This window comes from Leptodactylus fuscus, chromosome 1 (assembly GCF_031893055.1).
Source record: "Leptodactylus fuscus isolate aLepFus1 chromosome 1, aLepFus1.hap2, whole genome shotgun sequence".
Taxonomy (NCBI): Eukaryota; Metazoa; Chordata; class Amphibia; order Anura; family Leptodactylidae; genus Leptodactylus; species Leptodactylus fuscus.
Genome location: NC_134265.1, coordinates 141447797 through 141474397, shown reverse-complemented (window position 1 = coordinate 141474397; position 26601 = coordinate 141447797). Strand labels below are relative to the sequence as shown.

The window sequence follows — 26601 nt, the reverse complement described above, 5'->3', positions numbered from 1 at the left end:
CTGTTTTTGTTTTCCTCATTGTGCTACATGAAATTTCCTCTAAAAAGCGGTTTTCCAAGACTTTTAATTCATGATTGTTCCATAGTATTGGTCATCAATTTAAAATCCTTGTTGGTCCGACAGATCAGTTGTTGGAAGTGGCTCCCAGGTCATGTGATACCACTATCACTGATCACATGGTCTAAGCACAGCTCTGTTCCATTCAAGTGTGTACTCAAACACAGCGGCTACACAAATTACGGCACTGTGCTTAGTAAGTACTGACTGGCTGGACCATGTGTCTAGCTAACGCTGATTTTTAGTTGATAACCTATCGTAAGATTAATGTACCTTTAATTCACAAGAAATGGGATCCATAGGTGCCGACTAATAAAATATTGACCTCTGGGCTTATAAATCCAATAGATTTAATTCTGCACTTTACTTCTGCATCCATATGTATGGTGAGGCAGTCAATCATTGTAAGACTATCAACTCAACTCATAACCCCTTCCCACCGCAGCCATTTTGGTTTTTTACTTTCACCTTCCAAAAGCCGTTTCTGCTCATAGAGGCGTATTAGGACTTAAATTTGTGGGCGAAACTGTACTTCATAATGGTACAATTTAATATTCCCTGTGATGTACTGGGAAGTTGATTAAAAAAATCGGAATGGGGTGAAATTACTAAAACTGTGCTTGCACAACTTTCTTATGGGCTTCGTTTTTTTACAGTTTTCACTGTGCAGACAAAATAACATGTTACCTTTATTCTGTCGGGATGTAGGGAAAGGGTTAAAAAATAGTTCTCTCACAGTACTATGACCTGTTAGAAAGGAGCTTAATGTAAATTGTAGCGAAGTTTATCCTCTTGTCAGTGGCTGCATTTGTGTGTTATCCACTTCCTTGTGCTCTTCTGGGGTGTTATTTGATCAGCTATATGAGACTCTTAAGGGGGCATTGACACGGAGTAATGCGGCGCTGATTCTGCCACGATGACTCACAGCAGAATCAGCACTCATAAAAAGACTCTCATTGACTTGAATGGGTTCTGTTTAACGAGCGTAACACATTGAAGTCAATAGGAGTCTTTTTATCAGCGCTGATTCTGCCGTGAGTTATCGTGGCAGAATCAGCGCCATGTTACTCCGTGTGAATGCCCCCTTAAGACACAGTTTTCTGGAGTGTGTTACAATAGAGATCTACTCAAGTTCCTAGCTGGTGTAGATCTCCATTCAGACACATGGGCATGTGACTAATTTATGAAGCCTCACCAGTCAGGGCTTTTATTAAGATGGGCATATTAAACAAAGATTTAATATATCTGCTTTATTGTGTCAGCTGGGGAGTCATATGGTACAGCCAGGGGCGTAACTACCGTGGTAGCAGCAGTAGCAGCTGCCACAGGGCCCGGGCCATTAGGGGGCCCGGTGACAGCCGCTACCGCTGCGTTTTTTTTTTTTTTTAAAAGTCCGTTACGGGCCCCATTCACTTGCCGATCCTGGCTGGGCCGGGATCGGCAAGTGACACTGCGGGGCCCACAGAGGCTATCATTATACTCGGGGGTCTTTGCAGACCCCCGAGTATAATGATCGGCGCACCGGGAGGGGTAAGGTAACATAAAAAACAGTGTTACTTACCTCTCCGCGATCCTGCCAGGCCTCCGTCATTCGTGTCTGACGTCACATGACCCAGGCCAGCTTCCCGGGTCATGTGACGTCTGACGTCATTAAAGCTGGACAAGAGCGGACAGGACAGCCGACAGGAACAGGTAAGCAACTGTCTCTGTTCTTTTAATGGTTTTAATCCCCCGGGTCTCCGATTATTATACTCTGGGGTCTTTTCAGACCCCAGAGTATAATAAATGTTTATAGGTGTCCACAGTGGGACATATGGGGACACTATGGGGGATAATACTGTGTGTGCAGGGGCACTATAGGGGTTAATACTGTGTGTACATTGGACACTATAGGGGTTAATAATACTGTGTGCATTGGACACTATAGGGGTTAATAATACTGTGTGCATTGGACACTATAGGGGTTAATACTGTGTGTGCATTGGACACTATAGGGGTTAATACTGTGTGTGCATTGGACACTATAGGGGTTAATAATACTGTGTGTGCAGGGGACACTATAGGGGTTAATACTGTGTGTGCATTGGACACTATAGGGGTTAATAATACTGTGTGTGCAGGGGACACTAGGGGTAAATACTGTGTGTGCAGGGGACACTATGGGGGATAATACTGTGTGCATTGGACACTATAGGGGTTAATACTGTGTGCATTGGACACTATAGGGGTTAATACTGTGTGTGCAGGGGACACTATTGGGGATAATACTGTGTGCAGGGCTTACTAAGGGACATAATAGAGTGCGGAGGAGGGGGTCAGTCGAGGTCTTCGGCATCGGTTTGGGGAGGGGGGGCCCCATGTCAAAAGTTCGCCACGGGGCTCCGCCATTCCTAGTTACGCCACTGGGTACAGCGGAGGATCTGAAGGACGGACCAGAAGGAAGATCACCTTCGCTAGAGTTTGCATCCATTACTTTTCTAATGGGCCAAAGAATAAAATTTGTGTTGGAGTTCTACTTTAAGCTTAGACATGTGTAAGGACTGAAATTCCAAGTTGTACAAACTCTTTTTCCTCTATATACTGTATTCTCTTGTGCCATGGAACAAACTGTTGAGGAGGCTACAACACTTTCTACACTAATGAAAAAGTGATAGCCAAAAAATTTTTTTTCCAAAAAATGTAATTAATTTAAATTAAAATGCAATTAAAATGAAATTAAGATAAATTAAACTCCAACACATATGGTTCACATAAAATGTACAATTAGAACTGGTCCCACGAAAAATGTAAAAATGTGTCTCATTAGGCTCGACGTGGGTAGCAAGTTTCTCTTTTTTCACCAATAAGGTCTTATTTGCATATTCTTCACCCAGAAATCTTAGCAGGGCATGCATGGTAGAAAAAGTTCTGTGCCTTCTCTCCCTAATAAGACACGTTACACCTCCTGACCCACGTTGAGACCTCTGACACGTATAGCACCCTGCTCTGCGCTGATGGAGGCAACACAGAGGAATGCAGTGAAATTCAAAGATTTTTATTCTCTCACAGATTTAGGCCGGTTGCACATTACTGGGGCCGAACAGCCAGCCGTGAATTAAAGGCATGTGCGGCGCATGGGGGACACGCAGATGCCACTTTTGTGCCTCCTATGTACCGGCGTGCTTCCGTGGCCCCTTTCATTAAATGAATAGGACAGGAATAGGACCTGTTCTATATTTTGCAGCCTAGACTGTCGGCTCACACACGTGACACGCGTAATTCACGGTCATGTGTACAGGCCCATAGAAATGAATGGGAAAATCCTGGATAGCACACTGATCTCACCCACGGTCGTCTGCAAATAGCCTAACACTGAATTCATTAAAAAAATAATAATAATTGTGGTATATTGCAATGCATGCTGTCATGCTTTCATGGGAGAATATACCACATTTGACTGGACCCTTAACTTAAAATAAGTTTAATAAGGTATTATTCACTGTGACAATAAGAGGGGGTTAAATGAATTTTGTTACAAGGAATATATGTATACTGTACTGATATTGCTTGAAGAAGGAATAAAGAATCAATTTTTGGTATTTTATTGGAGATCCTGGAGTGTGGAGTATTTATCTATCTATCTATCTATCTATCTATCTATCTCCTATCTATCTATCTATCTATCTATCTATCTATTTATCCGTCTGTCTATCTATCTCCTATCTATCTATCTATCTATCTATCTATCTATCTATCTATCTATTTATCCGTCTGTCTATCTGTCTCCTATCTATCTATCTATCTATCTCCTATCTATCTATCTATCTATCTCCTATCTATCTATCTATCTATCTATCTATCTATCTATCTATCTATCTACCGTATGATAATATTAACAGGGTAAAGTATTTATTCATACAGATCTGTACGTTATATCCAAAAGGTAAAATAAACAGAAGGAAAGCATATGTTGTATGTCTGCAAAGTCTCTTCTTGCATTGGTTTGCTTTATACTGTGGAAATAAACATTGGCTGGCTTCTACGAAAGCCACAAATTAGGTTTGTAACAGCAAGTTTTAGTGGTTCCGATTTTTCTCTTTGCTATGACTGTTTTGAATTCTGTATTCACTAAATGGATAGAAAAATGTAGGCTTGGTGAATTCACAGATAGCCTGAAGACATGCGCCAGTTTGTTTACTTTAATAACAAACATGTTACTTTTCTATGCAGCCTAACAGAGCACTGTTATTAAAAGGGATGACACTATGTCCTGACAGCAGGCCACCCAGGCAGTCAGTATTGCATCAATCCAAGTTCATTACAGAAAGAATGACAAGATATATTCACAACTCACACACACTTTATGCCAGAAGCAATTAAATAGACTAATAAGCCCACACACTTTGGAAGAGTCTTCAGAAACAGGTAATTATTTGCCATTACAACACCTACCTTTAAGGCTTTATTCACACGACAAGATCGTTTTTCAGGGATCTAATATAAGTTAAAAATGGCCATTAATTTCTGCTTGTGATGTTTTTTAACAGATCGGTGATCTGTCTTTTTTTACTCAAACTACTGATCAATTTTTAATGGACTTTGACTTCTTCCCGCTACAGGCAATTAAAATTTTTCAATTAGTATTTTTTACTGCTCAGTTTCCTAAAGCCATAACTGTTTTATTTTCCACATTGACAGAGCTATATTTGGGCTTCATTTTTTAAGGACAAAAGTGGTACTATTTATTATTCCATACAATGTAATGGAAAGCTGGTAAAAAAAAAAATGTTTTAATTGGGGTAGAATTGATGAAAATCTGGGTTTGTGAATCTTTCTTACCCCTCGTTCACATCTGCGTTGGTATTCCGTCCAGAGAAATCCACATGGGGACCCCCCCCGAATGGAATACCAAACACAATTGCAAGCGCTGGACAGTAAAAGCAAATGAACCCCATAGACTATAATGGGGTCTGTGTGCTTGCCGCGCACTGCCCGCACAAATCATGTGAACAGTAAAGTAGATTGTGAACTACTTTCCTGTCCGCATGATCCCTGCGGAGATCTGGCGGAAAGAACACGGACCCCATTATAGTCTAGGGGGATCCGTGTGCTTTTACTGCACAGCGCTTGCAATTGCGTTTGATATTCCGTTCGGGGGGTCCCCATGTGGACTCCCCCGGACGAAATACAAACGCAGATGCGAACCATCCCTTACCGGCTTTGTTTTTATAGCATCCACTGTGCAGCCACAATGATATGTCACCTGTATTCTATGGGTTGGTATAATTATGGCAATACCAATTTTACATAGTTTTTTTTATGTTTTAGCTACAGAAAATTTAGAATTTTTCTTTCTTTTTTAATTTTTTTTTTTTATAAATATAGATAAAAAAATACTATTTACTTCACTTTTTTTGATTACTAATGTAAAACAATGGCACTTAAATTAAAGGCTGCATAAAGCAGTCTGTAATAAAAGTGTTTGCCAGACAAGCCTGGGAGCCTTTAATATTAGCACAAAATTACAAATTTTATATAAAGTTTAAACTAATAATAAAAAGCGCATCGTAGTGCTTCCTCTGAATGTGCTTACCAAAATATTTGTTATGGGAAAACTTTATATTGAACACAAGATTTATGAAGTACTAGCTTTTACCCGCGACTTTGTCTGCGGTGATTTGAGAATTGGGCGGACACAGACGTGTGAAACTGTAAAAGTGCTTTAAAAAGTTTGATGGGCTAGCAAATGTGATATGTTATATTGTGTATGTAGTGATACAGACAATTTGTTGTTATTTTCGGAGGATGGTTATTTTTTTATTTTTAGCTGGTATATGGTAAAGTAGACATGTACATACTGTACCTTTTTTATGCTCTCCGCTGCAAAACCTTTTTTTTTGTAAACCAGACACAGAGTCGTACATGCAGTATTCTGTGTCTGATTTAAAAAAAAAAAAAAAAACGGTATTGCGGCGGAGAGCATAAAACACTCACCGCCGTTCATGGCCGGACCCGGTCTGACAGGTTTCCATCTTCTGGATGCAGAAGATGGAAACCTAATATGGAGTGCTGAACGGTAGTGTGAACCCAGCATCAGCCGCGCTTAGGGGCGAACTGTGTGACAACAGAAGATGGAACCGCAAGAATGGAGAGCAGACGGTGGTGTGAACTGAGTGTACGGGAGCCTTGACAAGGAGTGAATGCATGTGTATTTGTGTAAAATACAGGTGTAAAATTAAGACTCCTATTGACTTCAATGACATTTTACAGGCGTGTAAAAAATATCATTGAAGTGAATGGGAGTTTTATTTTGACACGTGTAGTTTTACACGTGTATTTTGGCAAAATACACGCGTGTTTACGCCGTGTGAAGGCTCCCTAAGGGTTTTTTTTGCAACCACAATATGGCGGAGCCAGATTAATGGTAGATATAGCATTCTGGGGAATGTGTATTGGTTAGATGAGCTTTTATTGAAATTATAGTCCAAAGTGTGAACCAAAATGGTGGTTTGTTACGTGTGAGTGTGACATTGAGGGTGTAGGGCAAATATTTTATTAGTAGACGGGGCATTTTTGGGCAGAATGGTAACTAATATGTATATGCATCACAGTAGTTTGGAGTTTCATATGTGTTGTTGGAAGATTTTTTGATTTTTTTATTGTTTTCTCTTTTTTTTTACGTTTTGTCTTCGTTCCACTGAGGGGTTGTGAACCTGTAATCATTTGATTGCAAGCCTCCATAGACGGCAATGCAAGTGTATTGCCGTCTATGAGAGTTTGTGTGCCTTACTATCGTGGCTGTCCATAGCCCAGCAGCGATAGTAGTATGGTAAACACAGACATGGGAGCATTCAGTATGGAACAGGTCGGCTCCTGTGAGGTCAGCAGGCAGGAGCCGGTCTGCGACGTTGAAGGCAAGGGGAAGGGGTGTTTGAGGGGGAGGGGGTCAAGTGTTAATGCCTGCAATCCCAGTCCATTTTAATTGCAGGCAGGAGCAACAGGGCTCTGTGTGTAGTGGAAATCGTTATGTAAATGTGAGTGAGTAGAGTGAGGGCTACCCATGAGGCGACAGTAAGGAGTGTGCAGGCAGGTTGTGACAGGAAAGGCAGTGTGTGTGATTCTATAGCTGGGGCTAGGAGTCCTGCTTTTGTGAGTCTCCTGCTAGGAAGCCATGTTGTTTAGTGGCACCAAAAGTAGCCTATGTTTCAATCCCAAGGGAAAACTATGTTTGTGAAAAATTGCACGCAAATCCGTCCAGGCATTTAGCGTGATTGAGGAACAAACATCCAAACTCACAAACATGCAAACATCCAAACACATTCACATTTATAATATTAGTAGGATCATTTTGGAACAAAGTATTTGATCATACCCCTGGCCAGTGGCGTAACTAGGAATGGCGGGGCCCTGTGGCGAACTTTTGACATGGGCCCCCCCCCAACCGACACCGACATCGAAGACCTCGACCGGCCTCCTCCTCCGCACTCTATTATGTCCCTTAGTGGCCCCTTCACACAGTATTATGTCTCTTAGTGGCCCCTGCACACAGTATTATGTCCCTTAGTGGCCCCTGAACACAGTATTATCCCCCATAGTGGCCCCTGCACACAGTATTATGTCTCTTAGTGGCCCCTGCACACAGTATTATGCCCCATAGTGGCTCCTGTACACAGTATTATCCCCCATAGTGGCCCCTGCACACAGTATTATGTCCCATAGTGGCTCCTGTACACAGTATTATCCCCCATAGTGGCCCCTGCACACAGTATTTTGTCCCTTACTGGCCCCTGCACAAAGAATCATCCCCAATAGTGTCCCCTGCACACAGTATTATACCCCATAGTGGACACCCATAAACAATTATTATACTCTGGGGTCTTTTCAGACCCCAGAGTATAATAATCAGAGACCCGGGGGAATAAAAGCATAAAAAATTACTGTTTCTTACCTGTCCCCCAGATCCTACACTGTCTTCTCTGCTGCTGTCCTTCTGAAATGACATCAGACGTCACATGACCCGGACGCAGACCGGGTTCATGTGACGTCAGAGACGTCAGAAAGGATGTCAGGAAAGAGGCCTGGCAGGATCGTTGAGAGGTAAGTAACAGTGTTTGTTACGTTCCCTTACCTCTCCGGGCCTCCGATCATTATACTCGGGGGTCTGCAAAGACCCCCGAGTAAAATGATAGTATTTGTGGGGCCCGCAGTGTCACTTACCGATCCCGGCCCAGCCAGGATCGGCAAGTGAATAGGGCCCGTAACGGCCTATTAAAAAAAAAGAAAAAAAAACACAGCGGTAGCCCCCTAATGGCCCGGGCCCTCCCTGTGGCAGCCGCCTCCACTGCCTCTATGGTAGTTACGCCACTGCCCCTGACCATGTGTAAAATCAAAATAAGGAGGCAACCAAGGTAGTCAATTCAAGAGTTTTATCTGCTTAGGGCTGTATAGCAGGTCCAGTGTAATGGCTCCATGAGTTCCACAACTCAGAAACCATTACTATCAGGATTTTGGAGGTCTTCTCTTATGATCAGGTTTTATAAAGGCTTCCGTAGTTCATATGGGGAAGGTAGCTCAGTAGCAGCAGTGGTGCAGTCAGAGTCAGGGACACAAACTCTGGTGCAAACAGGTTTATTTAGAAAAAACAACAAAGTATATAAACCTTCACATCAGGTACAAAAATTAGCAAAATAAAATATAGCCTTAACTTCAGGCACAAGAACGTAAAACAAAACCCTGCTCATCCGAACGCTAACTAAACAATAAGTACTAACTGTACAGGTGTCTTACTACCAGCCACCTGAATCAACAAAAAGAGCACAATATGGTCTTACCAAACTCACAGTATCAGGACAGACCCAGGCACCTCCTCTCATTTATAGGAACTGCCCTAAGTTTCAGGCTCTACAGCCTTTTATGACCCATTAATGAGCCTATGACCCACAGCTGGACTGAAGCCTATTCAAGACCGGTACTGGACCAAACATGTCAGGAATCTGGGGAGATATACCGTGACTTCAGCACTCTAACTGTCACCTTTTCACATGAATTTGAAGGTGAAATTTGAGTCAAGTGTTTCAATTACGGTAATATAATGAAAAGGTGTGAGTAGATTACCTATTGTATTTAAGGAACAATAATCTATCAAAGTATGAGATAAATTTGTCGATGTGTATCATAGCACGAGCAAAGGAGATTTCTGAGGACCTCTCTAAAGAGTTGGACTTAACTAATCCAAAATCCACAGCCAGGAGCTGGTATAGATTTGTGGTATAACTCTACTCAACCCCGGCCCTCCCAGATTCACACCCTGCTCCACTGACTGTCTAATAAAAGTGGCAAGTGAGTCGCAGAGAAGAAATGTGACACAGTGCGCCAGAGATGCACTAACACATGCCGTGAGTTTCCACCAGAAACTCTGACAGAAGCACAATAGTAAATGAGGGCCAATGAATTCTGAATTATGCCAGCAAATTCTAAAGGAAAATGTCAGGAAATACGTCTATTAATTTTATCTCAAGACATTCTGGGTTATGCAGCAAGAAAACAACCCTTCACACACAAGTATTTCAATCAAAGAATAGCTAAAGACAAACAAAGTTAAAGTATTGGAATGTCCAAGTCAAAATCTTGACTTTACTCCAATGGAAATGTTGTGGAAGGACCTGAAGTGAGTAGTTCATGGGAGGAAACCCACCAACATAACAGTTATGAATGAATATAATACCAGCCAATCTATTACTAACAGATGGCTTTTGTCATGGAGAAACTTGCACATCACACACATATACTTTGTGTTTGCCAGGCATCACAGCAGCATAATTTAGCCCGGGTTCAGTAGGGTTAAATCTAGCAAGCTCCGCTTTTTCTTTGTAGTTAATAAGAGACATCTCTGATTCTTCCAATTTGCAGACAATTCTCAGATTACTGCTATTAAGTCTGCAGCCTCTCCAGCGCTGATGGCCTCTTCACAAGCTTCAGCGAACTTCCTTCCTCCACTTCAGTGGCATTTTCCCCAGTTTCCCACCATCCACCATCCTGCTCATCTCCTAAGTGTCATTCAGTCAGCGCTTTCCATGCAGGACCACCCATATTGTGCTTCAGCTCTACATTCTTTGGTAAAACACAACTAGCAGCATACAGAGCAAACAAACACGCCACCCATGTGAAGTAGCATGTAAAACAAGAACTGTCAAGCTTCATACGCATTATGTAACATAAATAATATGGATGCCACTACTATAAGAGCAGTAATCCTGCCTGAAGATTAATGTGCTGGGCCTATCATTTCTATAATTATAATTCCTATAATTTCTTTAGTTTGTCATCAAGTTATTCTTATAACCTCCACATGCATTAAAGAAAGCTGGGATATGTCAGATGAAGGGTTAAATGATTAAGAGTGGCTGTGAAAGCTAGAATTTCATGTAAGGAGTTCATGACACTGGGACATTTTTTTTTTGCTTAGTTATCTAATTTAGGTTTCGTGCACAGCAGACCATGTGTGCTGATCCTATATGGAGGAACATGGAGCCCCTGTGTCCCATATCTGTGTTTGGTAATCCGTTCTGGGAGTCCACATGCGGACCCCCTGAATGGACTACCGAATGCATTTGCAAGCGGTGTGCAGTGAAAGCACACGAACCCCATAGACTATAATGGGGTCTGTGTGCTTGCCACGCTCTCCACACGAGTCATTCGGACAGGAAAGTAGATTGTGAACTACTTTCCTGTCCGCATGTTCCCTGTGGAGATCTTGCGGCAAGCACACAGACCCATTATAGTCTATGGGGATCTGTATGCTTTCACTGCGCACCATTTCAAAATGTGTTCGGTAGTCCGTTTGGGGGGTCCCCATGGGGACTTCCCCAAAAAGATTACCGATGCAGATGTGGAAACTGCTGCATTTTCCATATAATAGAAGCAAAAAGTGTGAAAAGTGCTGCGGCTCACTACGTGGGGCTTCTTGTTTTCCTATTTTGGCAGGAAAGTGGGAGTGGCTTATGTTGAGTAACATTTTTCACTGCATTCCCAATGTGCACCTTTTTTTTCATTTTAGTTTTTAGATTTGTTTCCTGTTGCGTGCCTTTTAATAAATTAGACATATAAAAATACTGCACGTAAAAATAGTGCACATTAAAAAAATGCACCAAAAATTTGCACACTTGATAAATGCTCCTCAATCTGTACAATCATATGGTGCTTTTTTTTTAGAGCTATGTAAAGCTATTGTCATCTAGAAGCTTCTATTATAGAATACACAGGGAAAAGATCTGACATAGCGAGCGACATCCAAAAAGCGCTGTGTGAAAAACTGCGACGGAAACACATCAGGGGTTTTTTTCTGCCGTGTTTTTCACAGATAGTCTGCAGAGTTTTCCTCTATGGACTTTCTGTCCCTATTATACCTATATGGAAAACGCCAGTGTTTCTGTACGTATAATTGACATGCTGCAATTTACAAAAACACGTTTTTTGAAATCGCAGCATGTCTGCTGTGGATACTTTTCTGTAATGTATGGATGGGATTAGCCAAAATCCCATCCACTTTGCAGGTACTGTAAAACTACAAAATTGTGGCATTTACACTATGTTCCCACAGAGTAATGTTCCGCGCATTCAGACATGTATGCACGTGTCAGAGTGTGAGCGCTCAAAACAGAGCGCTTATGGGCGCTACACATTGAAATCAATGGGAGGCTTTTTAACCCATTGATTTCAATGTGTAGCGCGCGTGAGCCGGCACACATTAAAGTGAATGGGATCTGTTTTGAGCATTCACACTCTGACACGTGTATACGTGTCTGAATGCGCGGCGCGTTACTCTGTGGGAACGAAACCTTATTTATTTTGTTTTTTGTCCTTTTTTAGCTGCATATTCTTTTTTCTGAGTTGTCTTGCATGCACCTCATTTACTAAACAGGTGAAAGATATGTAATAAATCCGGCACAAGACCAATCAATTTGTGATCTCTCAGCATGGGCATCACATGTGGCATGCAGATTCACAATGGTTGCATAAGTCTCTCTCTCTGAGGACCAATAACTGACCCCAGTGCTGGAGGCATCGGTGGTTCCTGCATGTTCATGGTAGTAGAGTTCAGCCAATGCCACCTTGTGCTGTGACAGTGGATCATCCCACTGCTATGACATCAACTATCCTACTTGAGCAACTAGAGCTATGTTCCCGGGCCTGAAGGCCCACTCCCATTGCACCAATTTTTTCAGCTACATAAATCTTCAAAACTGCTTTTCTCCAAACCCACAAAAATGATATACATAATAAAGATATATTGTTTTTCACTGTAATGTACTTTGTGATGTGGTGCTAGCAGTTAAATATATTTGGGGGAGTTGATGGGCTTCCTATATAGTTATAGACTTTACTTCTCACATACTTCCTATACACATGCAGAAGCCATAGGAAACCACAAACTCCAAGAACTCATTTAACGTGGATTTAAGTCATTTTTATAGGATTGTAAATAACTTGTTAATTTTCTCTTGTTGCCTAGATTTTTCCTACAATAAGTGACATTTTCGAACATTTACTTATTGGAATTCTCCTGCAGAGGACACAAAAGAATCTTAAACAATTATTTAAAAGGAAATAAAAGTGAGTTCTATTTTAGTTAGAAAAGAGAATGGCAAACATGATGATTAGGAAGCATGAAGCGGGATGTTCTGAAAGAAGAGAAAATACCCCCAATAGAACATGCTTTACAGATGCTAAGCCCTCACCATTTCTCTTAAATGTCTACCGAGTACATCTTACTTAAGACTCTTGTCTCATTTGACTCAGCCTGCAGAATCTGTTGACTCAAGAGGCTTTTTGTAAAGACCTATTGTTTGATAAACACTTTAAGACTTCACAATTTTAGAAGGAATTTTAACAAGGATCCCTTTTTCATAAAATTGCATAAGCTCATCATGAACGCCAAGTAGAGAAGCAGGTATTGTAGTATAAAAGTAATATAAAACCTCATACTTTGCACATAGTTTGCCTCTGCCGCAATTACCTTGCAATGTATTGATCAATGACTTCATCCTTCTCATTAGACTTTTTTGAGTATGAACCTCCCAAAAATCTTTAAGGGGTTTTTCAGCATTTTAATACTGATTCTTAATATATGTCTTTGATATCAGATTGGTGAGGGTTTGACACCTGAAATTCCCACTAATTGGTAGCTATCGTGAAGCCAGAAAGACGCAGGTTGCCGCTGCGTGGGGCCTTAGCTTTAGAGATTGAAATTCGGGTCAATCAGATCCACACATTGCAAAAAAAAAAATTGCAGAGGAAAATCTGTGTTTTCAAAAACACCTGCATTTTTTAAAATCCCAGCATGTCAATTATACCTGCGGAAATGCTGCTGTTTACCCTATAGGTATAATTTATACATGATGTCCGCAGAGAAAAACTCAGCGAAAAAAGAATGAAAAACTTTGTGGATTAAAACATGATGCATTTCACTACATGACGTCTTAGCCTTAGGCTAAGGCATTTTTTGTTGCACATTTTGCATTGTTTATTTCAGCCAGAGCCAGGAGTGGATTGAGCAGAAGGTAGAAGTATAAGAACTTCCTATATATTTTCCATTCCTTTTGTAGCCATTCTTGGCTTTGGTTCATAAAACCACAGCAAAATCTGCAACAACAAAAAAAGCTACGTTTCTGCTATATGTGCCCCCAGCCTTAAAGAGGACCTTTCACCTCCTGGGGCACATGCAGTTTAATACACCGCTAGAAAGCCGACAGAATTCAGTGCACTGTCGGCTTTCCTTTTCTGTGCCTCCAATAAAGAGCTATCGGTGCCAGTACCGTAGCTCTTCACTGTCAGAAGGGCATTTCTGACAGTCAGTCAGGAACGCCCTTACTAACAGCAGTGTCTATTGTGCTGTACTGTGAGAGGGGCGTTGCTTACCACCCAGCGATGACGCTGAGCACTGAGGAATACCTCCCCAGTCTTCGTCTATGGACGAGCACTATCAGAAGGGAAGTGGGCGTTCCTCCCCTCTCTCACAGTACAGCACTATAAATACTACTGTGAGGAAGGGCGTTCCTGACTGACTGTCAGAAACGCCCTTCTGACAGTGAAAATCTACGGTACCGCGGCACTGATAGCTCTTCACCGGGGGCACAGAACGTGAAACCCGATAGTGCGCTGAATTCAGCGCACTGTTGGCTTTCTAGCGGTATATATAACTGCATGTGCCCCAGGAGGTGAAAGGTAATTGATAGTCAGTGGGGTTAGGTAATTTTACTTCCCTACTATTGGACCTGCATGACAATTTCTCCACAATTGTTATCCTTTTTCTTTTTTTTAGACTATTTTATCGTATAGTCTTTTATTTATTATCCATTAAATGTTAAGTTTTAGTTACTTTCACAGTGACAATTTCCTTTTTGAGTAACTACCCGTCAGTGATTTTTGCATTATGGTTTAAGATTCATTATAAAGGTGAGAATCTCATCTTTCAAATGATATCAAGAACTTCATGATAGCACTTATAGTTATGGAGAGATTCACTGTTGAAAACGCTATTCGGTATTGAGATCCCTTTGAAGATCTCAATTCCCGACAGCATTTTTAACAGCAATTCGCTCTATAACTGTACGTGCTATTATGAAGATCTTGGTATCATTTTAAAGATGAATTCAAAGGTTTTATTTTGTTTTATTTGTTATTTTATTTCTTAAATATTTTTTTAAAAAAATTTAAATAAAAAAAAACAAACATTTTTTTTGCCCTACCCTAGCAATTATCTGATGTATTACAGTGCATAGCAGTCATAGGAACAGTATGGTTTCCCCAAATGCAGTGGGGAAAGGAGGGTAGCAGGTTCATGACAACATCTAAGGAATTAACACCAGCGATCAAAGTTATTTCCAACTGCAGGTTCTACAACAGGCTGTCAGCTGTAATAAGTCATATATCCTGAGTGGGTTCTATATCCATGCTATAATAGTATGGGAATTTGCACTAACATATTGGTTTCTGTGCTGTTCTATTATGGCGCATGTCTCCAAAGAGTTAAAGTTTTGAAAATCCATCTTCACATGAACAACAGCATGCAGTGGATTGTACCATTTCATTATTTGTCTACAAAAATGTCAAAAGCTAAAACAGAAAAGTCTACTCTATAAAGCAGTATCTTGTGGAACTAATTTTAGAAACAATAACATGAAGTTATCATTTTCTGTATGACTTTATCAGTCTTTTACATGGTTTAGTTTCACATTATCTGAAACTAAATCTCTCTAAGACTGAACTACTACTGTTTCCACCATCTAACAGATCTGTCCCTGATATATCCATTGCAGTCTCAGGCCTTACTATAAGTCCTAGGCAGCACGCCCGCTGCCTTGGGGTCGTTTGACGCAGACCTTTCCTTCACCCCTATATTCAATCACTTGCATGCTCATGTCACCTCCACCTCAAAAACATCTCCAGAATACGCCCTTTCCTTACCAGAGATACATTAAAAACACTTATTGTCTCTCTGATTCACTCTGGACTTGTCTACTGTAACTCCTTACTAATCGGTCTTCCCCTTACTAAACTCTCCCCTCTACAATCTATTCTGAATACAGCGACCACCTGTAAATGATCTTTCTCACTGTAGAATGATGGACTTTATGGAATTTGTCATGTATTGTTGTTCATCTAATGTTGTATTTACCTAATTTTAAGACCTACTAGGTTCCAAATTTTTTTTGAGCCATTGACTTTATCTGCTCTATTATTTTTAAAAAGTTTTTTTCGTCATATTTTGGGTTGCCATGTAGCTGACTTTGGAACCAATTACTAGTTTTCCGAAGAGTTATGGTGTTAAATTAGATTATTGCAAGGGTTTTTCCATTAAAATTAAAATGGTTGTCTTACTGATATGGAAGACTCATCCTTAGGTTAAGTTTTACAATATTGTTAGAATTAAGAAGCCCCTGACCCCCACTTATTAGGTTCCAGATGCTGGTATTGGATATGCTTGAGATGAGCTGTCTGCTTCTAGCTCTATATATTGTGCCTGATATTGGAAGATCAGTGGCTATACCCCCACCTGTCTGATATTGATGACCAATCCTGACCTATCTATATTTTACTACAGTTTAACTGTATTACAGTTGTTGCTTTGTTCCTAATCCTACAGACATAGAACCATATTGCCTACCTTGTGTTAGGAATCAGTTCAATTAAAATCTGCCATTTTGAACAAAACTTTGCATCTTCAATATCCTATGAGATGCTTGCTGCCCTGTAACCTCAGGATATGTCAATGTTCTTAATCAACCCTGTTAGAATAAATATTAGTTAATCTAGTGTAAACTCCAAAGCAAATGTTGTACACAGTATCCTTTTAATACTCCAGTATATGAATAGTAAAAAATGCCCACACAGTAGGTATTTCACATGTATTTTTGTTAAAATAATTTGTTCGAACCTGCTCCTTTCATGGTATAATTCTCGTCTGATGTGAGTCCCAGTCCAGATCAAGAGTAAAAAGATACAGATAACAATGGAAACAATAAAATATAGGAACTGACTGCCAATTTTGTAACTAAAAACTATACTAACAACAGCACAATATCTAGGACATTAGTCTTAACTTTTTCCATCAGCTCTCTAAGCAGCTACTGGAAATTTGCCATATCCATGCAAGTACATTGGATATTTAGATAAGTGAATATTGGCGCACATGCAGTAGCCTGGATAAGAAGTAAAACAATTCAACACGTAAATCCAGGTATTAAATTCAATGCCTGCTCTTTGGTGCCCATGTCTATTACTTTGGAAGCTTATACGTTTTTATCTTGATTAATGCAGGAAACATTCCAAGTTAAATATGGAGCAGACATACAGGAGATACCTCGTCTTGGGAGTTCCATGAATTTCACTTGGTCTTGGAAGATTTAACTACACAGATACAATACAATGAATGTGTTGCTATTAACAGAAGAATGACTTGAGCCCATCTAAACTTAAACGCCTGTATTATGTTGCGTATTCAGAAATATTCAAGACACAACTGGATTTAATCAGGAATTTTGCAATCCTTGCATTTACATTACTGTATGATACTTCTGATATTGTAACATCGATTGTTCGCCATTACAAAATGTGAGTATGTGAAAAATAGATGCGTGTGTCCACTGGCTTACTCTTTATCAATTTCCATCTTTAAAGTAATCTATTGTATTTTTTATGTTGTTATGGCTTTGTTGTCCTGACATAACTACACATAAACTGTGTTTTCCAGAATTAATAATGGTCTGTTGTTTTTCAGAATGTGACTACATCTGGTATTGTATCTCAGCCGCATTCAGTTTAATGGAATTGAAATTAGCCTATGCACGAGAGTGACCAAACCCGTCAGGTAAAGGACACAGCCACCTATGAGTACATTTGAATGGAAAAAAAACACAGGGTTTTACAGTCACAGCTAAGTGGATGGGATTCTAGTGAAACCCATCCCCACTTTACATTAAAATACATACTCTGGAAACAGTGGCATAAATAGGAATGGTGGGGCCCCATGGCGAACTTTTCACATGGGTCCCCCCCAACCAACACCGAAGAACCCCACCGACCAATACCCCCCCCCCTTCACATTCCTGCACGCAGTATTAGGACGCAGGCCTTGGTCATATGACGTCATGGACGTCACACAAGTAGTCCTGAAGCCTGCCCGGAACTAGGAGAGGTAAGTAAATAGGGCCCGTAACGGCCTATTAAAAAAAAAGCAGTAGCTGCTGTCTCCAGGTCCCCTAATATCCCGGGCCCTGTGGCAGCCACTACCGCTGCTACCTTGGTAGTTACGCCCTTGTCTGGAAACGCGTCAATTTTGAAAATGGTTGCGGTTTTGGCAATTATACCTATGTAAATGCCAGTGGTTTCCCTATAGGTATAATTGAAGCAGAAAGTCCCCAGAGGAAAACTCTGCGAGCTTTCTGTCTAAAGCGCTGCCGGATGCGTTTCTATTGCGTTTTTTCCCGCAGCGCTTATTTTAACGTGACGCCTTAGCCTAAATGAGTGTCTATGAGCTCTCAGGAGAGATAAGAGCTACTATACACAGACTGAGTTATCTGTCATGTTGAGCCTACAATGTATGAAAAAACATGTAGTCTTTAGAAGAAAATGGTGACACATTATTAACAAACACCTACAGACGTGTCCCTCCTTACCTTTCCTCTTCACTGGACATGTCTATATTTGTGTGTTACAAGATAACCAGCCGTGACAACATGATTTCATGGTATTGTGTCACAAACTGATATATGTAGCCACCCATTGATTATATTGTAATTTTCAGCCTGACAAGAATTTTGCTAGAATGTTGCAATATTGTCCTTAATCATTTTTTTACACCAAAATATGTACAAAGCAGCCAGGGTGCCAATAGCCTTTAAAACTCTATAGAGGAATGCTTGTCAGTATTTGAAGTGTTAAGAATCCATTGGAAAGTAAATCTAACCAAGTGCCCCTGGACTACAATCATTATTCATGGTTCCCCACATGAATGATAACAAAAGGACAGCTATAGGAACACTATATAGATATATAATAGGATATTCTACAGTACTGTACATTGCAAGTGTCGTGAGATAAATGGGAAATACTAAGGCTACATTCACATCTGCGTCCACCATTAATAGGCAGAGATGAAAGTCATGCATTGAGGACTTTTTCCTCTGCTGGTTTCAGTATAAAAACCATGAGCATCCCATTGAGCCCATCATAGGCAATAGAGTCCACTGGGGTCCTTGTGTAACCATTGTTTTAGCGGTACACCGCTCTGTTGTTCGGATTCCCTGGTAGACGCAAACAATGAATAAGTGATGCCAGTACGATCGTAGCATAAACTGTAGAATTTGCTCACTAGTGTTCTAAGCTCACTGAATATAGTGTTTTATTTATTAGATTCACTTGGTTGCACAAAATCCAGGATAAAAATACAAATCTTAATTTGAACATGTCATAAATATATAGATAAAAAGAAATAAAATGGCCAAATGACAAAAAAGATGCCAATCCTGTAGTGAGGCTGTAGCGTCAAAGCAGTAACATAATATCCATAACACCAAACAATGATAACATATTGCACAAGCATAACATATTAGTGCAAAGATGGAAGAGATCTGTATTGTGTATTAGCACATACAGACTTCAGAATCGCAAGCGTTTTCCCTACATATTTAAGAACAAAATAAGAAAAAAAAAGCTGAGAAAAATGCAGCAAAAACTCATTAAAAAATGTTGCAGAAAAAAAAACGCGATTTGGTTTTGCTGCATTTTTCCCCACTGAATTTGTGTTTCACTACATGGTGCCTTAACCTTAATGTGTGCCAACAGTTCAAGTTGCATATTGAATGTTATTCGGGACAAAGTAACGTTATATTATACATATGTTGTGGGAACTAAAAATGTATTTTCTTGAATAAAAAATCCTAAGAAGCATCTCATCAGTGTATCTTATTTGGATAAAATTTGATAAGGTTGCTTTGGTGAGTTCATAGAAAATATAATGCACTTGATAGTAAAGCATACATGTGGACATATAGACTGTAAATGTAGAGTGTTAACGCCACCATGTGGACAAAGGATGCTTAGCATGATGAAGTTACTAGTATGTGCATTTTGTTTTCAAAAACCACTATTATTAGCGAATATAAAATAACTAATTTATCAAAAGGATAACTATTCATGTGTAGTGTTAAAATTTGTATGTTTGACAGTATTTAACATCTTGACTGTGCGAAAACTGAACGTGTCACAATAATCTACTATGGAAAACTGTAAGGTTGCATGTAGATAAGGCCTTATTCACACCATGTGAAAAAGGCCATGCAATGGCCATTTTAAAACCACTGTGAGAGTGAATAAGTGTATTTATTGACAGACTGAAAAAAAGGAGGTCAATTTAAAAAACAGACTTGCTCTATATTTGTCAAATTTCCATTAAAGATCAATAGATGGATAGAAAATGAATTTATGTCCGAGTTAAAATAAAAGAACAGTGGTTTGAGCCAAAAAAGAAAGACCAATATAATTTATCCGGTTTTTCAACCTTTACGTGACGCAAAAATTTTCAAATTTTTCCATACATAGTCATATGAGGTCTTGGTTTTTGTGGGAAAAGTTGTATTTTAAAAAGGACCTTTCATGGTTTGGGGCACAGGCAGTTCTATATACTGCTGGAAAGCCGACAGTGCTCTGAATTCAGCGCACTGTCGGCTTTCCCGATCTGTGCCCCGGGTGAAGAGCTAGCGGTCCCGGTACCATAGCTCTTCACAGTCAGAAGGGCATTTCTGACACTCTGTCAGGACCATCCTTCTGTACAAGCAGCGCCTATTGCGCTGTACAGTGTGAGCGGGAAGGAACGCCCGCTCCCCTCCTGATAATACTCGTCTATGGACGAGCACTATGAGCAGAGGGAGAGGGCGTTCCTCCCCGCTCACAAAGCACAGCACTATTGGTGCTGCTTGTACAGAAGGATGGTCCTGACAGAGTGTCAGAAACGCCCTTCTGACTGTGAAGAGCTATGGTACCGGGACCGCTAGCTCTTCACCCGGGGCACAGATCGGGAAAGCCGATAGTGCGCTGAATTCAGCGCACTGTCGGCTTTCCAGCAGTATATAGAACTGCCTGTGCCCCAAACCATGAAAGGTCCTCTTTAAAATGGCACCATTTATTATCCTGTACATTGTACAGGGAAGCGATAAATTTTTTTTAAATGAGGTGGATTTGAAAAAAAACTGCTGTACCATTGTTTTCTTATGAGTTTTGTTTTTACAGCTTCCACTCAGTGGTAAAAATGCTATTTTAGCTTTAATCTCCTGGTCATATGATCATGGTGATTCCAAATTTATGTAGCTACTTTCATGTTTTAATAACATGACAAAAATTCTAAATTTTGCAAAAAAAATGTCTTTGAATCATCATATTCTGACACCTCTAAATGTTTTATATTTCGGTGTACAGAGCTGTGTAAGGTGTCTTCTTTTTGCAGGACAATATGTAGTTTTTAATAATACTATGTTGGGGAGTGTATTAGGAAGTGGTTACTTTTTATTCCATGTTTTTAGGGAGGCAAATCGGTGAAAAAAATCCAATTCAAACATTTTGATTCTTTTTGTCCTTTTACGGCATTTAGGGCATGGGACAATTCTTTTTATATTTTAGTTTTTTAAAATTATAGTTTGGAGATTTTCAGACTTAAGGATGCAGAGAAGACATCTAAAGGCAGGAGAAGAATAGCCTTTCTTAAAGCTATTCCTACATGTTAGTGAGAAAAAAATAGCATTTTAATGATAGAATCCCTTTAAAAAAAAACGCTAGTAGCTTATGTAAAAAAAAATGCATCAAAAGTATCCAGACACCCCAAAAAACATACATTTTTCATATTCGGTGCATTGTGCTGCCACCTACTGCCAGGTACTCCATATCAGCGACCTCAGTAGACATTAGATATCATGAGAGAGCAGAATGGGGCGCTCCGCGGAACTCACAGACTTCGAACGTGGTCAGGTGATTGGGTGCCACACATCACGCAGGTCAATGCCAAACAAAGCCTCACTTGGTGTAAGGAGTGTAAACATTAGATGATTGAACAGTGGAAAAAACGTTGTGTGGAGTGAAGAATCACGGTACACAATGTGGCGATCCGATGGCAGTGTGTGGGTATGGCGAATGCCCGGTGAACATCATCTGCCAGTGTGTGTAGTGTCAACAGTAAAATTCAGAGGCGGTGGTGTTACGGTGTGGTCGTGTTTTTCATGAAGGGGGCTTGCACCCCTTGCTGTTTTGCGTGGCACTATCTCAGCACAGGCCTACATTGATGTTTTAAACACCTTCTTGCTTCCCACTTTTGAAGAGCAATTCGGGGATGGCGATTGCATCTTTCAACATGATCGAGCACCTGTTCATACTATGGTGGAGTGGTTACACGACAATAACTTCTCTGTAATGGACTGGCCTGCACAGAGTCCTGACTTGAGTCCTATAGAACACCTTTGGGATGTTTTGGAACGCCGACTTCGTGCCAGGCCTCACCGACCTACATCGATACCTCTCCTCAGTGCAGCACTCCGTGAAGAATGGGCTGCCATTCCCCAAGAAACCTTCCAGCACCTGATTGAACGTATGCCTGTGAGAGTGGAAGCTGTCATCAAGGCTAAGGGTGGGCCAACACCATATTGAATTCCAGCATTACCGATGGAGGGCGCCACCAACTTGTAAGTCATTTTCAGCCAGGTGTCCGGATACTTTTGATCACATAGTGTATCTGTTCTATGTTTCCAATCCAATGTACCTAGATCTCCTATATGATGGTAACTGGTATTTGGTTGCTCTTGTACAGTTACTCCTAGCAGATTTTCATGTAAATAAAAAAAAAATGGGTATTGGATAAGTGAGAGGGCAGAAAAACTGATAGGACACCATAGATGAAGGCTTAGACAGTCATAGAACAAAATGCTCAGCAAAACCCTGCAGATATTTCAGCTTTTCATGAAAACTCAGGTACCCTTTAAATGTTTTTGAATTGTATGTGATGTGTTTTATACCGTAAAGGTGCATGTAATGTATCATATACTTCTGTACTGATATATTTCAGCTACTTTATTTATGGTGAAAAACATTACAGATGTGTCCCAGGTCTCTTCTATTGTGCCATTTACCATCTTCATGACATCATTCAGCCCCCACGTCACATCATCACACTCTCACGCTCCACATTCATCATCTTACTATATACTAACTTTACCACTTTACTATCTATGCATAAAATAGGCAACACAAATTCCAGTGTAAAAAGGGTGAGGGTACTTTAATGCATCAAGTCAGCAATGTTTCAGCTCAAATGCTTGAGCATTTTTCAAAAATTGCAATAAGAAGACTTCAGTATTTGGGCTGAATCATCTATCATGTCACCTTCTATGTAGAAATTGAGTTTACAAAATAGGTTGACAAATAAAAATGTCTTTTATATACAAATAGAGAAATGTTTCAGTTGATTTTGGAACCTTTCGATATTTTTACATGCTATGTAATGTTACTGAGACCACCTGTCACCAGTTATACCAGAATAAAGATCTGACTGTGTATCGAGGAAGCCTTGTAGGTAACAGTGCTCGGCCCTTGGTCCTCAAGGCTAGATTACAATGAAAGTTGAAAGTATTATGGTGTAATCTCTGGTACGTCTAGTAATACTTAGTTATAGTGCATCCAGCCATGTGCTGTCATACAAGTGTTGATAGTCTATGATGTTTCTTCAGTAAAAAAATATGTATTTCGAGTTAATATTGTGACTGTAATGAATATCCCTAGGTCTTTTTGGTATTACTTTATTAATAGACGGGCCTAAGGGGCTAAGCATTCAGTGTGTATATGCTCCTGAGATGGAAATCCAGTATTGGCAGCCAGTTTACATTTGTCTTGCAAACTATTTAAACTTTTCTTTGCTTAGCCTTAATAATGTTCAAGAAACACTCTTGTACTCTTGTGCTGTGTAATACCCATAACGGAATTTGGTTCATGATACATCCCTGGAAGAAAAAAAAAGAAAAATATTTGCAATGATATTCAGTATTATTAAAATTATAAAGAAATCTCATAGTATTTACAGCAATTTCTAAGAGTGTGTGAACCCTTAAGAGTTTTTAACATTCTGTATATATTTAAAAGAATACGCCAGCTTTGCCAAGATCTCAATAAGCGGCCCACTAGGCTAAAGAAGCTTACAAACACTTTTCTTAACCACTTCAGTACTGGGCCTATTTCTGGTCCAGGACCAGACACATTTTTGGGTATTTAGTATGTGCGGTCCTGAGGCCTTTGATATTTTTATCATTTAGGTTATGCAACTAATTTGTATGGGGGGGGGGGGGGGGGGAATTGGTGACTATAGGGCTTTGTTTTTATTTTTGCATTTTTAAAAAATAAAATTAAATTAAATTCAGGAAAATATAAACAAAAGAGGAAGAATAACATGTCTGTTTTCACTTTTTTTTATTTAATAGCACAATGTGCAACTAAAAACTTTTTAAAATAGTTTTTCCTCTGTATTACAGTAATTTTTATTTTGTATGATGTCATCGGGGGTGGGACTAGAACCTGTAATAATGGAATGTTTTTTATGTATTTTTTTAAAATTATTTAACTTAATTTTTTTAATCATTTATTTTTAATTATTTTTTCATATTGTGTCCCCATAAGGTCATAATAGACCTTTGGGGACATCTGATCACTGTTTCTTTTGTGAGGGAGGCTGATTTTCCCTGTAAATGAGCCTGGTACATTTAGCCCCAGTTGCAGGAGGAATACAACCTCCTGCGCATAACTATAGGACTAATAGAGCTGATCTGGATGCTGTAGGATACAACAGCTCTAACACACACTGATTCCAGGAGATCACGTAATTACCGGGTCAGAGAGTAGCCACATCATGGCACCATTAATAGCTTTTTTTGTATTATATTAATTATATTAATCACTTCCAGATCGCCTATATACTATACAGTATACGTTCGGATAGTGGCTTCCATGTTCTGCAAGGATGTAGCGGTGCTCAAAGTCATGCAGCTGCTGATACAAGGAACTGTAACTTCAGCCAGAGGTCCCGGAGAGAAGGCAGGAAAGGTTTATTACCATCCATTACCAAATCACTGTGTTTTACAGTGCAAGCAAAGGGGATGGGATTCATGCGAATCTCATGCCCACTTTGCGGAAAAAAACGTTACTCTATGTAGCCTGCAATAGAACTGACAATTTTATGCAATGCATTTCAAATCATTAGCATTGTAACGCATTGAATTAATAATCAGACCTCCTGGGGTTCAAGATCCCTAGGGGTCTAATAAATACATTTAAAAAATCAACTATCATCAACTATCCACTGCTCCATCTATCTGGACTATCTAGACGCATTGTTTGTGAGATTCCAGAGGCACCAGCGGCTCCAAATACCTATTGCTTTAATACCTGTTGTTTTAATACCTTTGGTATTAAAGCAGCTTCCCTCTTAGTCTGATGAATTTGTCTGATAGAAATCTTCCTCATTATGACTATCTGCATTAACCTCTCTGTGTTCTGAATCAGCCATAAATCTCTTTACAGTAGGATCATACTTAAGTTTTTGAGAAATATCAAATGTTTCGATATCTTGTCCAAGTTATCACGCTATTTAACAATGAGATCCTTTTTCTTTCCCATATTGCTTGAAATATGTGGTCTACCTAATAATGTGGAACATCCTTCTTAAAAAGGTATCCTTTAATTGGGTTCACCTGGAAAACTAATTAGCACAGGTGTTTGCAACTGTGTGCAATTTACAGGTTAGTAAAAACGGGACGGATAGCATGTCGATTGACATCTGTGTGCCATCCATGCTTTTCACTGATCCTCACATTGAGTTGAATGGGACCTGCTCCACATTTTACGGCTCTTCATTCTGACCCAGACTACAGCTGTGTGTATGGGTCCATAGAAATTCATGTGTCCATACTATGACCCACAATTGTGGATCAAAAGTATGGTAGTATGAAGGAGTCTTTGATCTTGGATCCTAAGCTGTAGCTATCATGATCCACATGAGCATCTGTATAGGAAATAACCCACATGAATATACAGAGATAACATTAAGTTATTTTTATACAGGAGCTCAGGTGGGTTATGACAGTAACTTTTGGAACATTAGCATAAAGTCAAGCTGTAGGTGTGGCTCACCAAACTTCGGATTATTGGAAACTATGTAAGTGAGACTTTGAAGCTGAAGTAGGCAACTATTACTTTTTAGGTAACTGATATATAATATACTGTACCTTTAATAATACAAATTAAAGAGAGTTAAACACGCAAGAATCTAAAGTGAAATTACCAAAACTGCATGTGCAAGGCAGCCAAATGTCTCATTGCCATGTGTAACATGATTTAGCGACTCTTGTACAAAGTCTCTTGAAGATTTTGTTATTATATTTGTTGATGGGTTTTTTGTCATAGGAGTGGAAATACCATATGGAGTAACTGCCTAAAAGGAAGAAGAAGGCAGATTAAGCACAGATTAATAGTATTTTCTAGAAAATCAACATCAAATTAATTCAATGGCGCACATAGGTTTTACATTTTATACTTGATTATTATGGAAATGACACATTCACAAAGTCACATCCTTGCCATTTACACTACTAGCATTTGCTTATATGGCAGGGGCACCTTCAGACACCATAGTCAGGTATGCCTACAACCTTGGCACCACTTATAGCTACACCCCAGATTAGGAAGTGTGTAGTTAGGCACTCTTTAATTTAATTTCTGCAAAAGATAAAATTATTGATAAATGAGGGCCAATACCATTTTATTGCACAGTAGGATTATATTTACATGTAGAAGCAAAGGAGTGGTCAGCTCACCTTAAAGAGTGCAGCCTCTAATGTACAGTCCAAACATAGTACCGTCGCGATATTAGTAAGCAATAATAATCCATGTATACCAGAAGCATCGCTCTAACATATAAAATCCATGCAATACACCCCTGGGGAGAAGCCAGTTTATGGGTCCTTAGTCACAACCATGTGT

At 39.8% G+C, this 26601-nt stretch overlaps 1 protein-coding gene across 1 annotated transcript in view; it reads right to left on the bottom strand.

The window, feature by feature from the left end:
- Nucleotides 1-23474: 23474 nt before the first annotated feature.
- Nucleotides 23475-26601, bottom strand: part of HSD17B3 (hydroxysteroid 17-beta dehydrogenase 3) — a 60524-nt gene continuing 57397 nt past the window's right edge. Inside the window, exons 10-11 of the mRNA XM_075263426.1 lie at nucleotides 25904-26053; nucleotides 23475-23573 (exon numbers count right to left, since the gene is read on the bottom strand). Of these exons, the coding sequence (XP_075119527.1) occupies nucleotides 23475-23573; nucleotides 25904-26053 (249 nt within the window). The remainder of the gene's footprint in view (nucleotides 23574-25903; nucleotides 26054-26601) is intronic.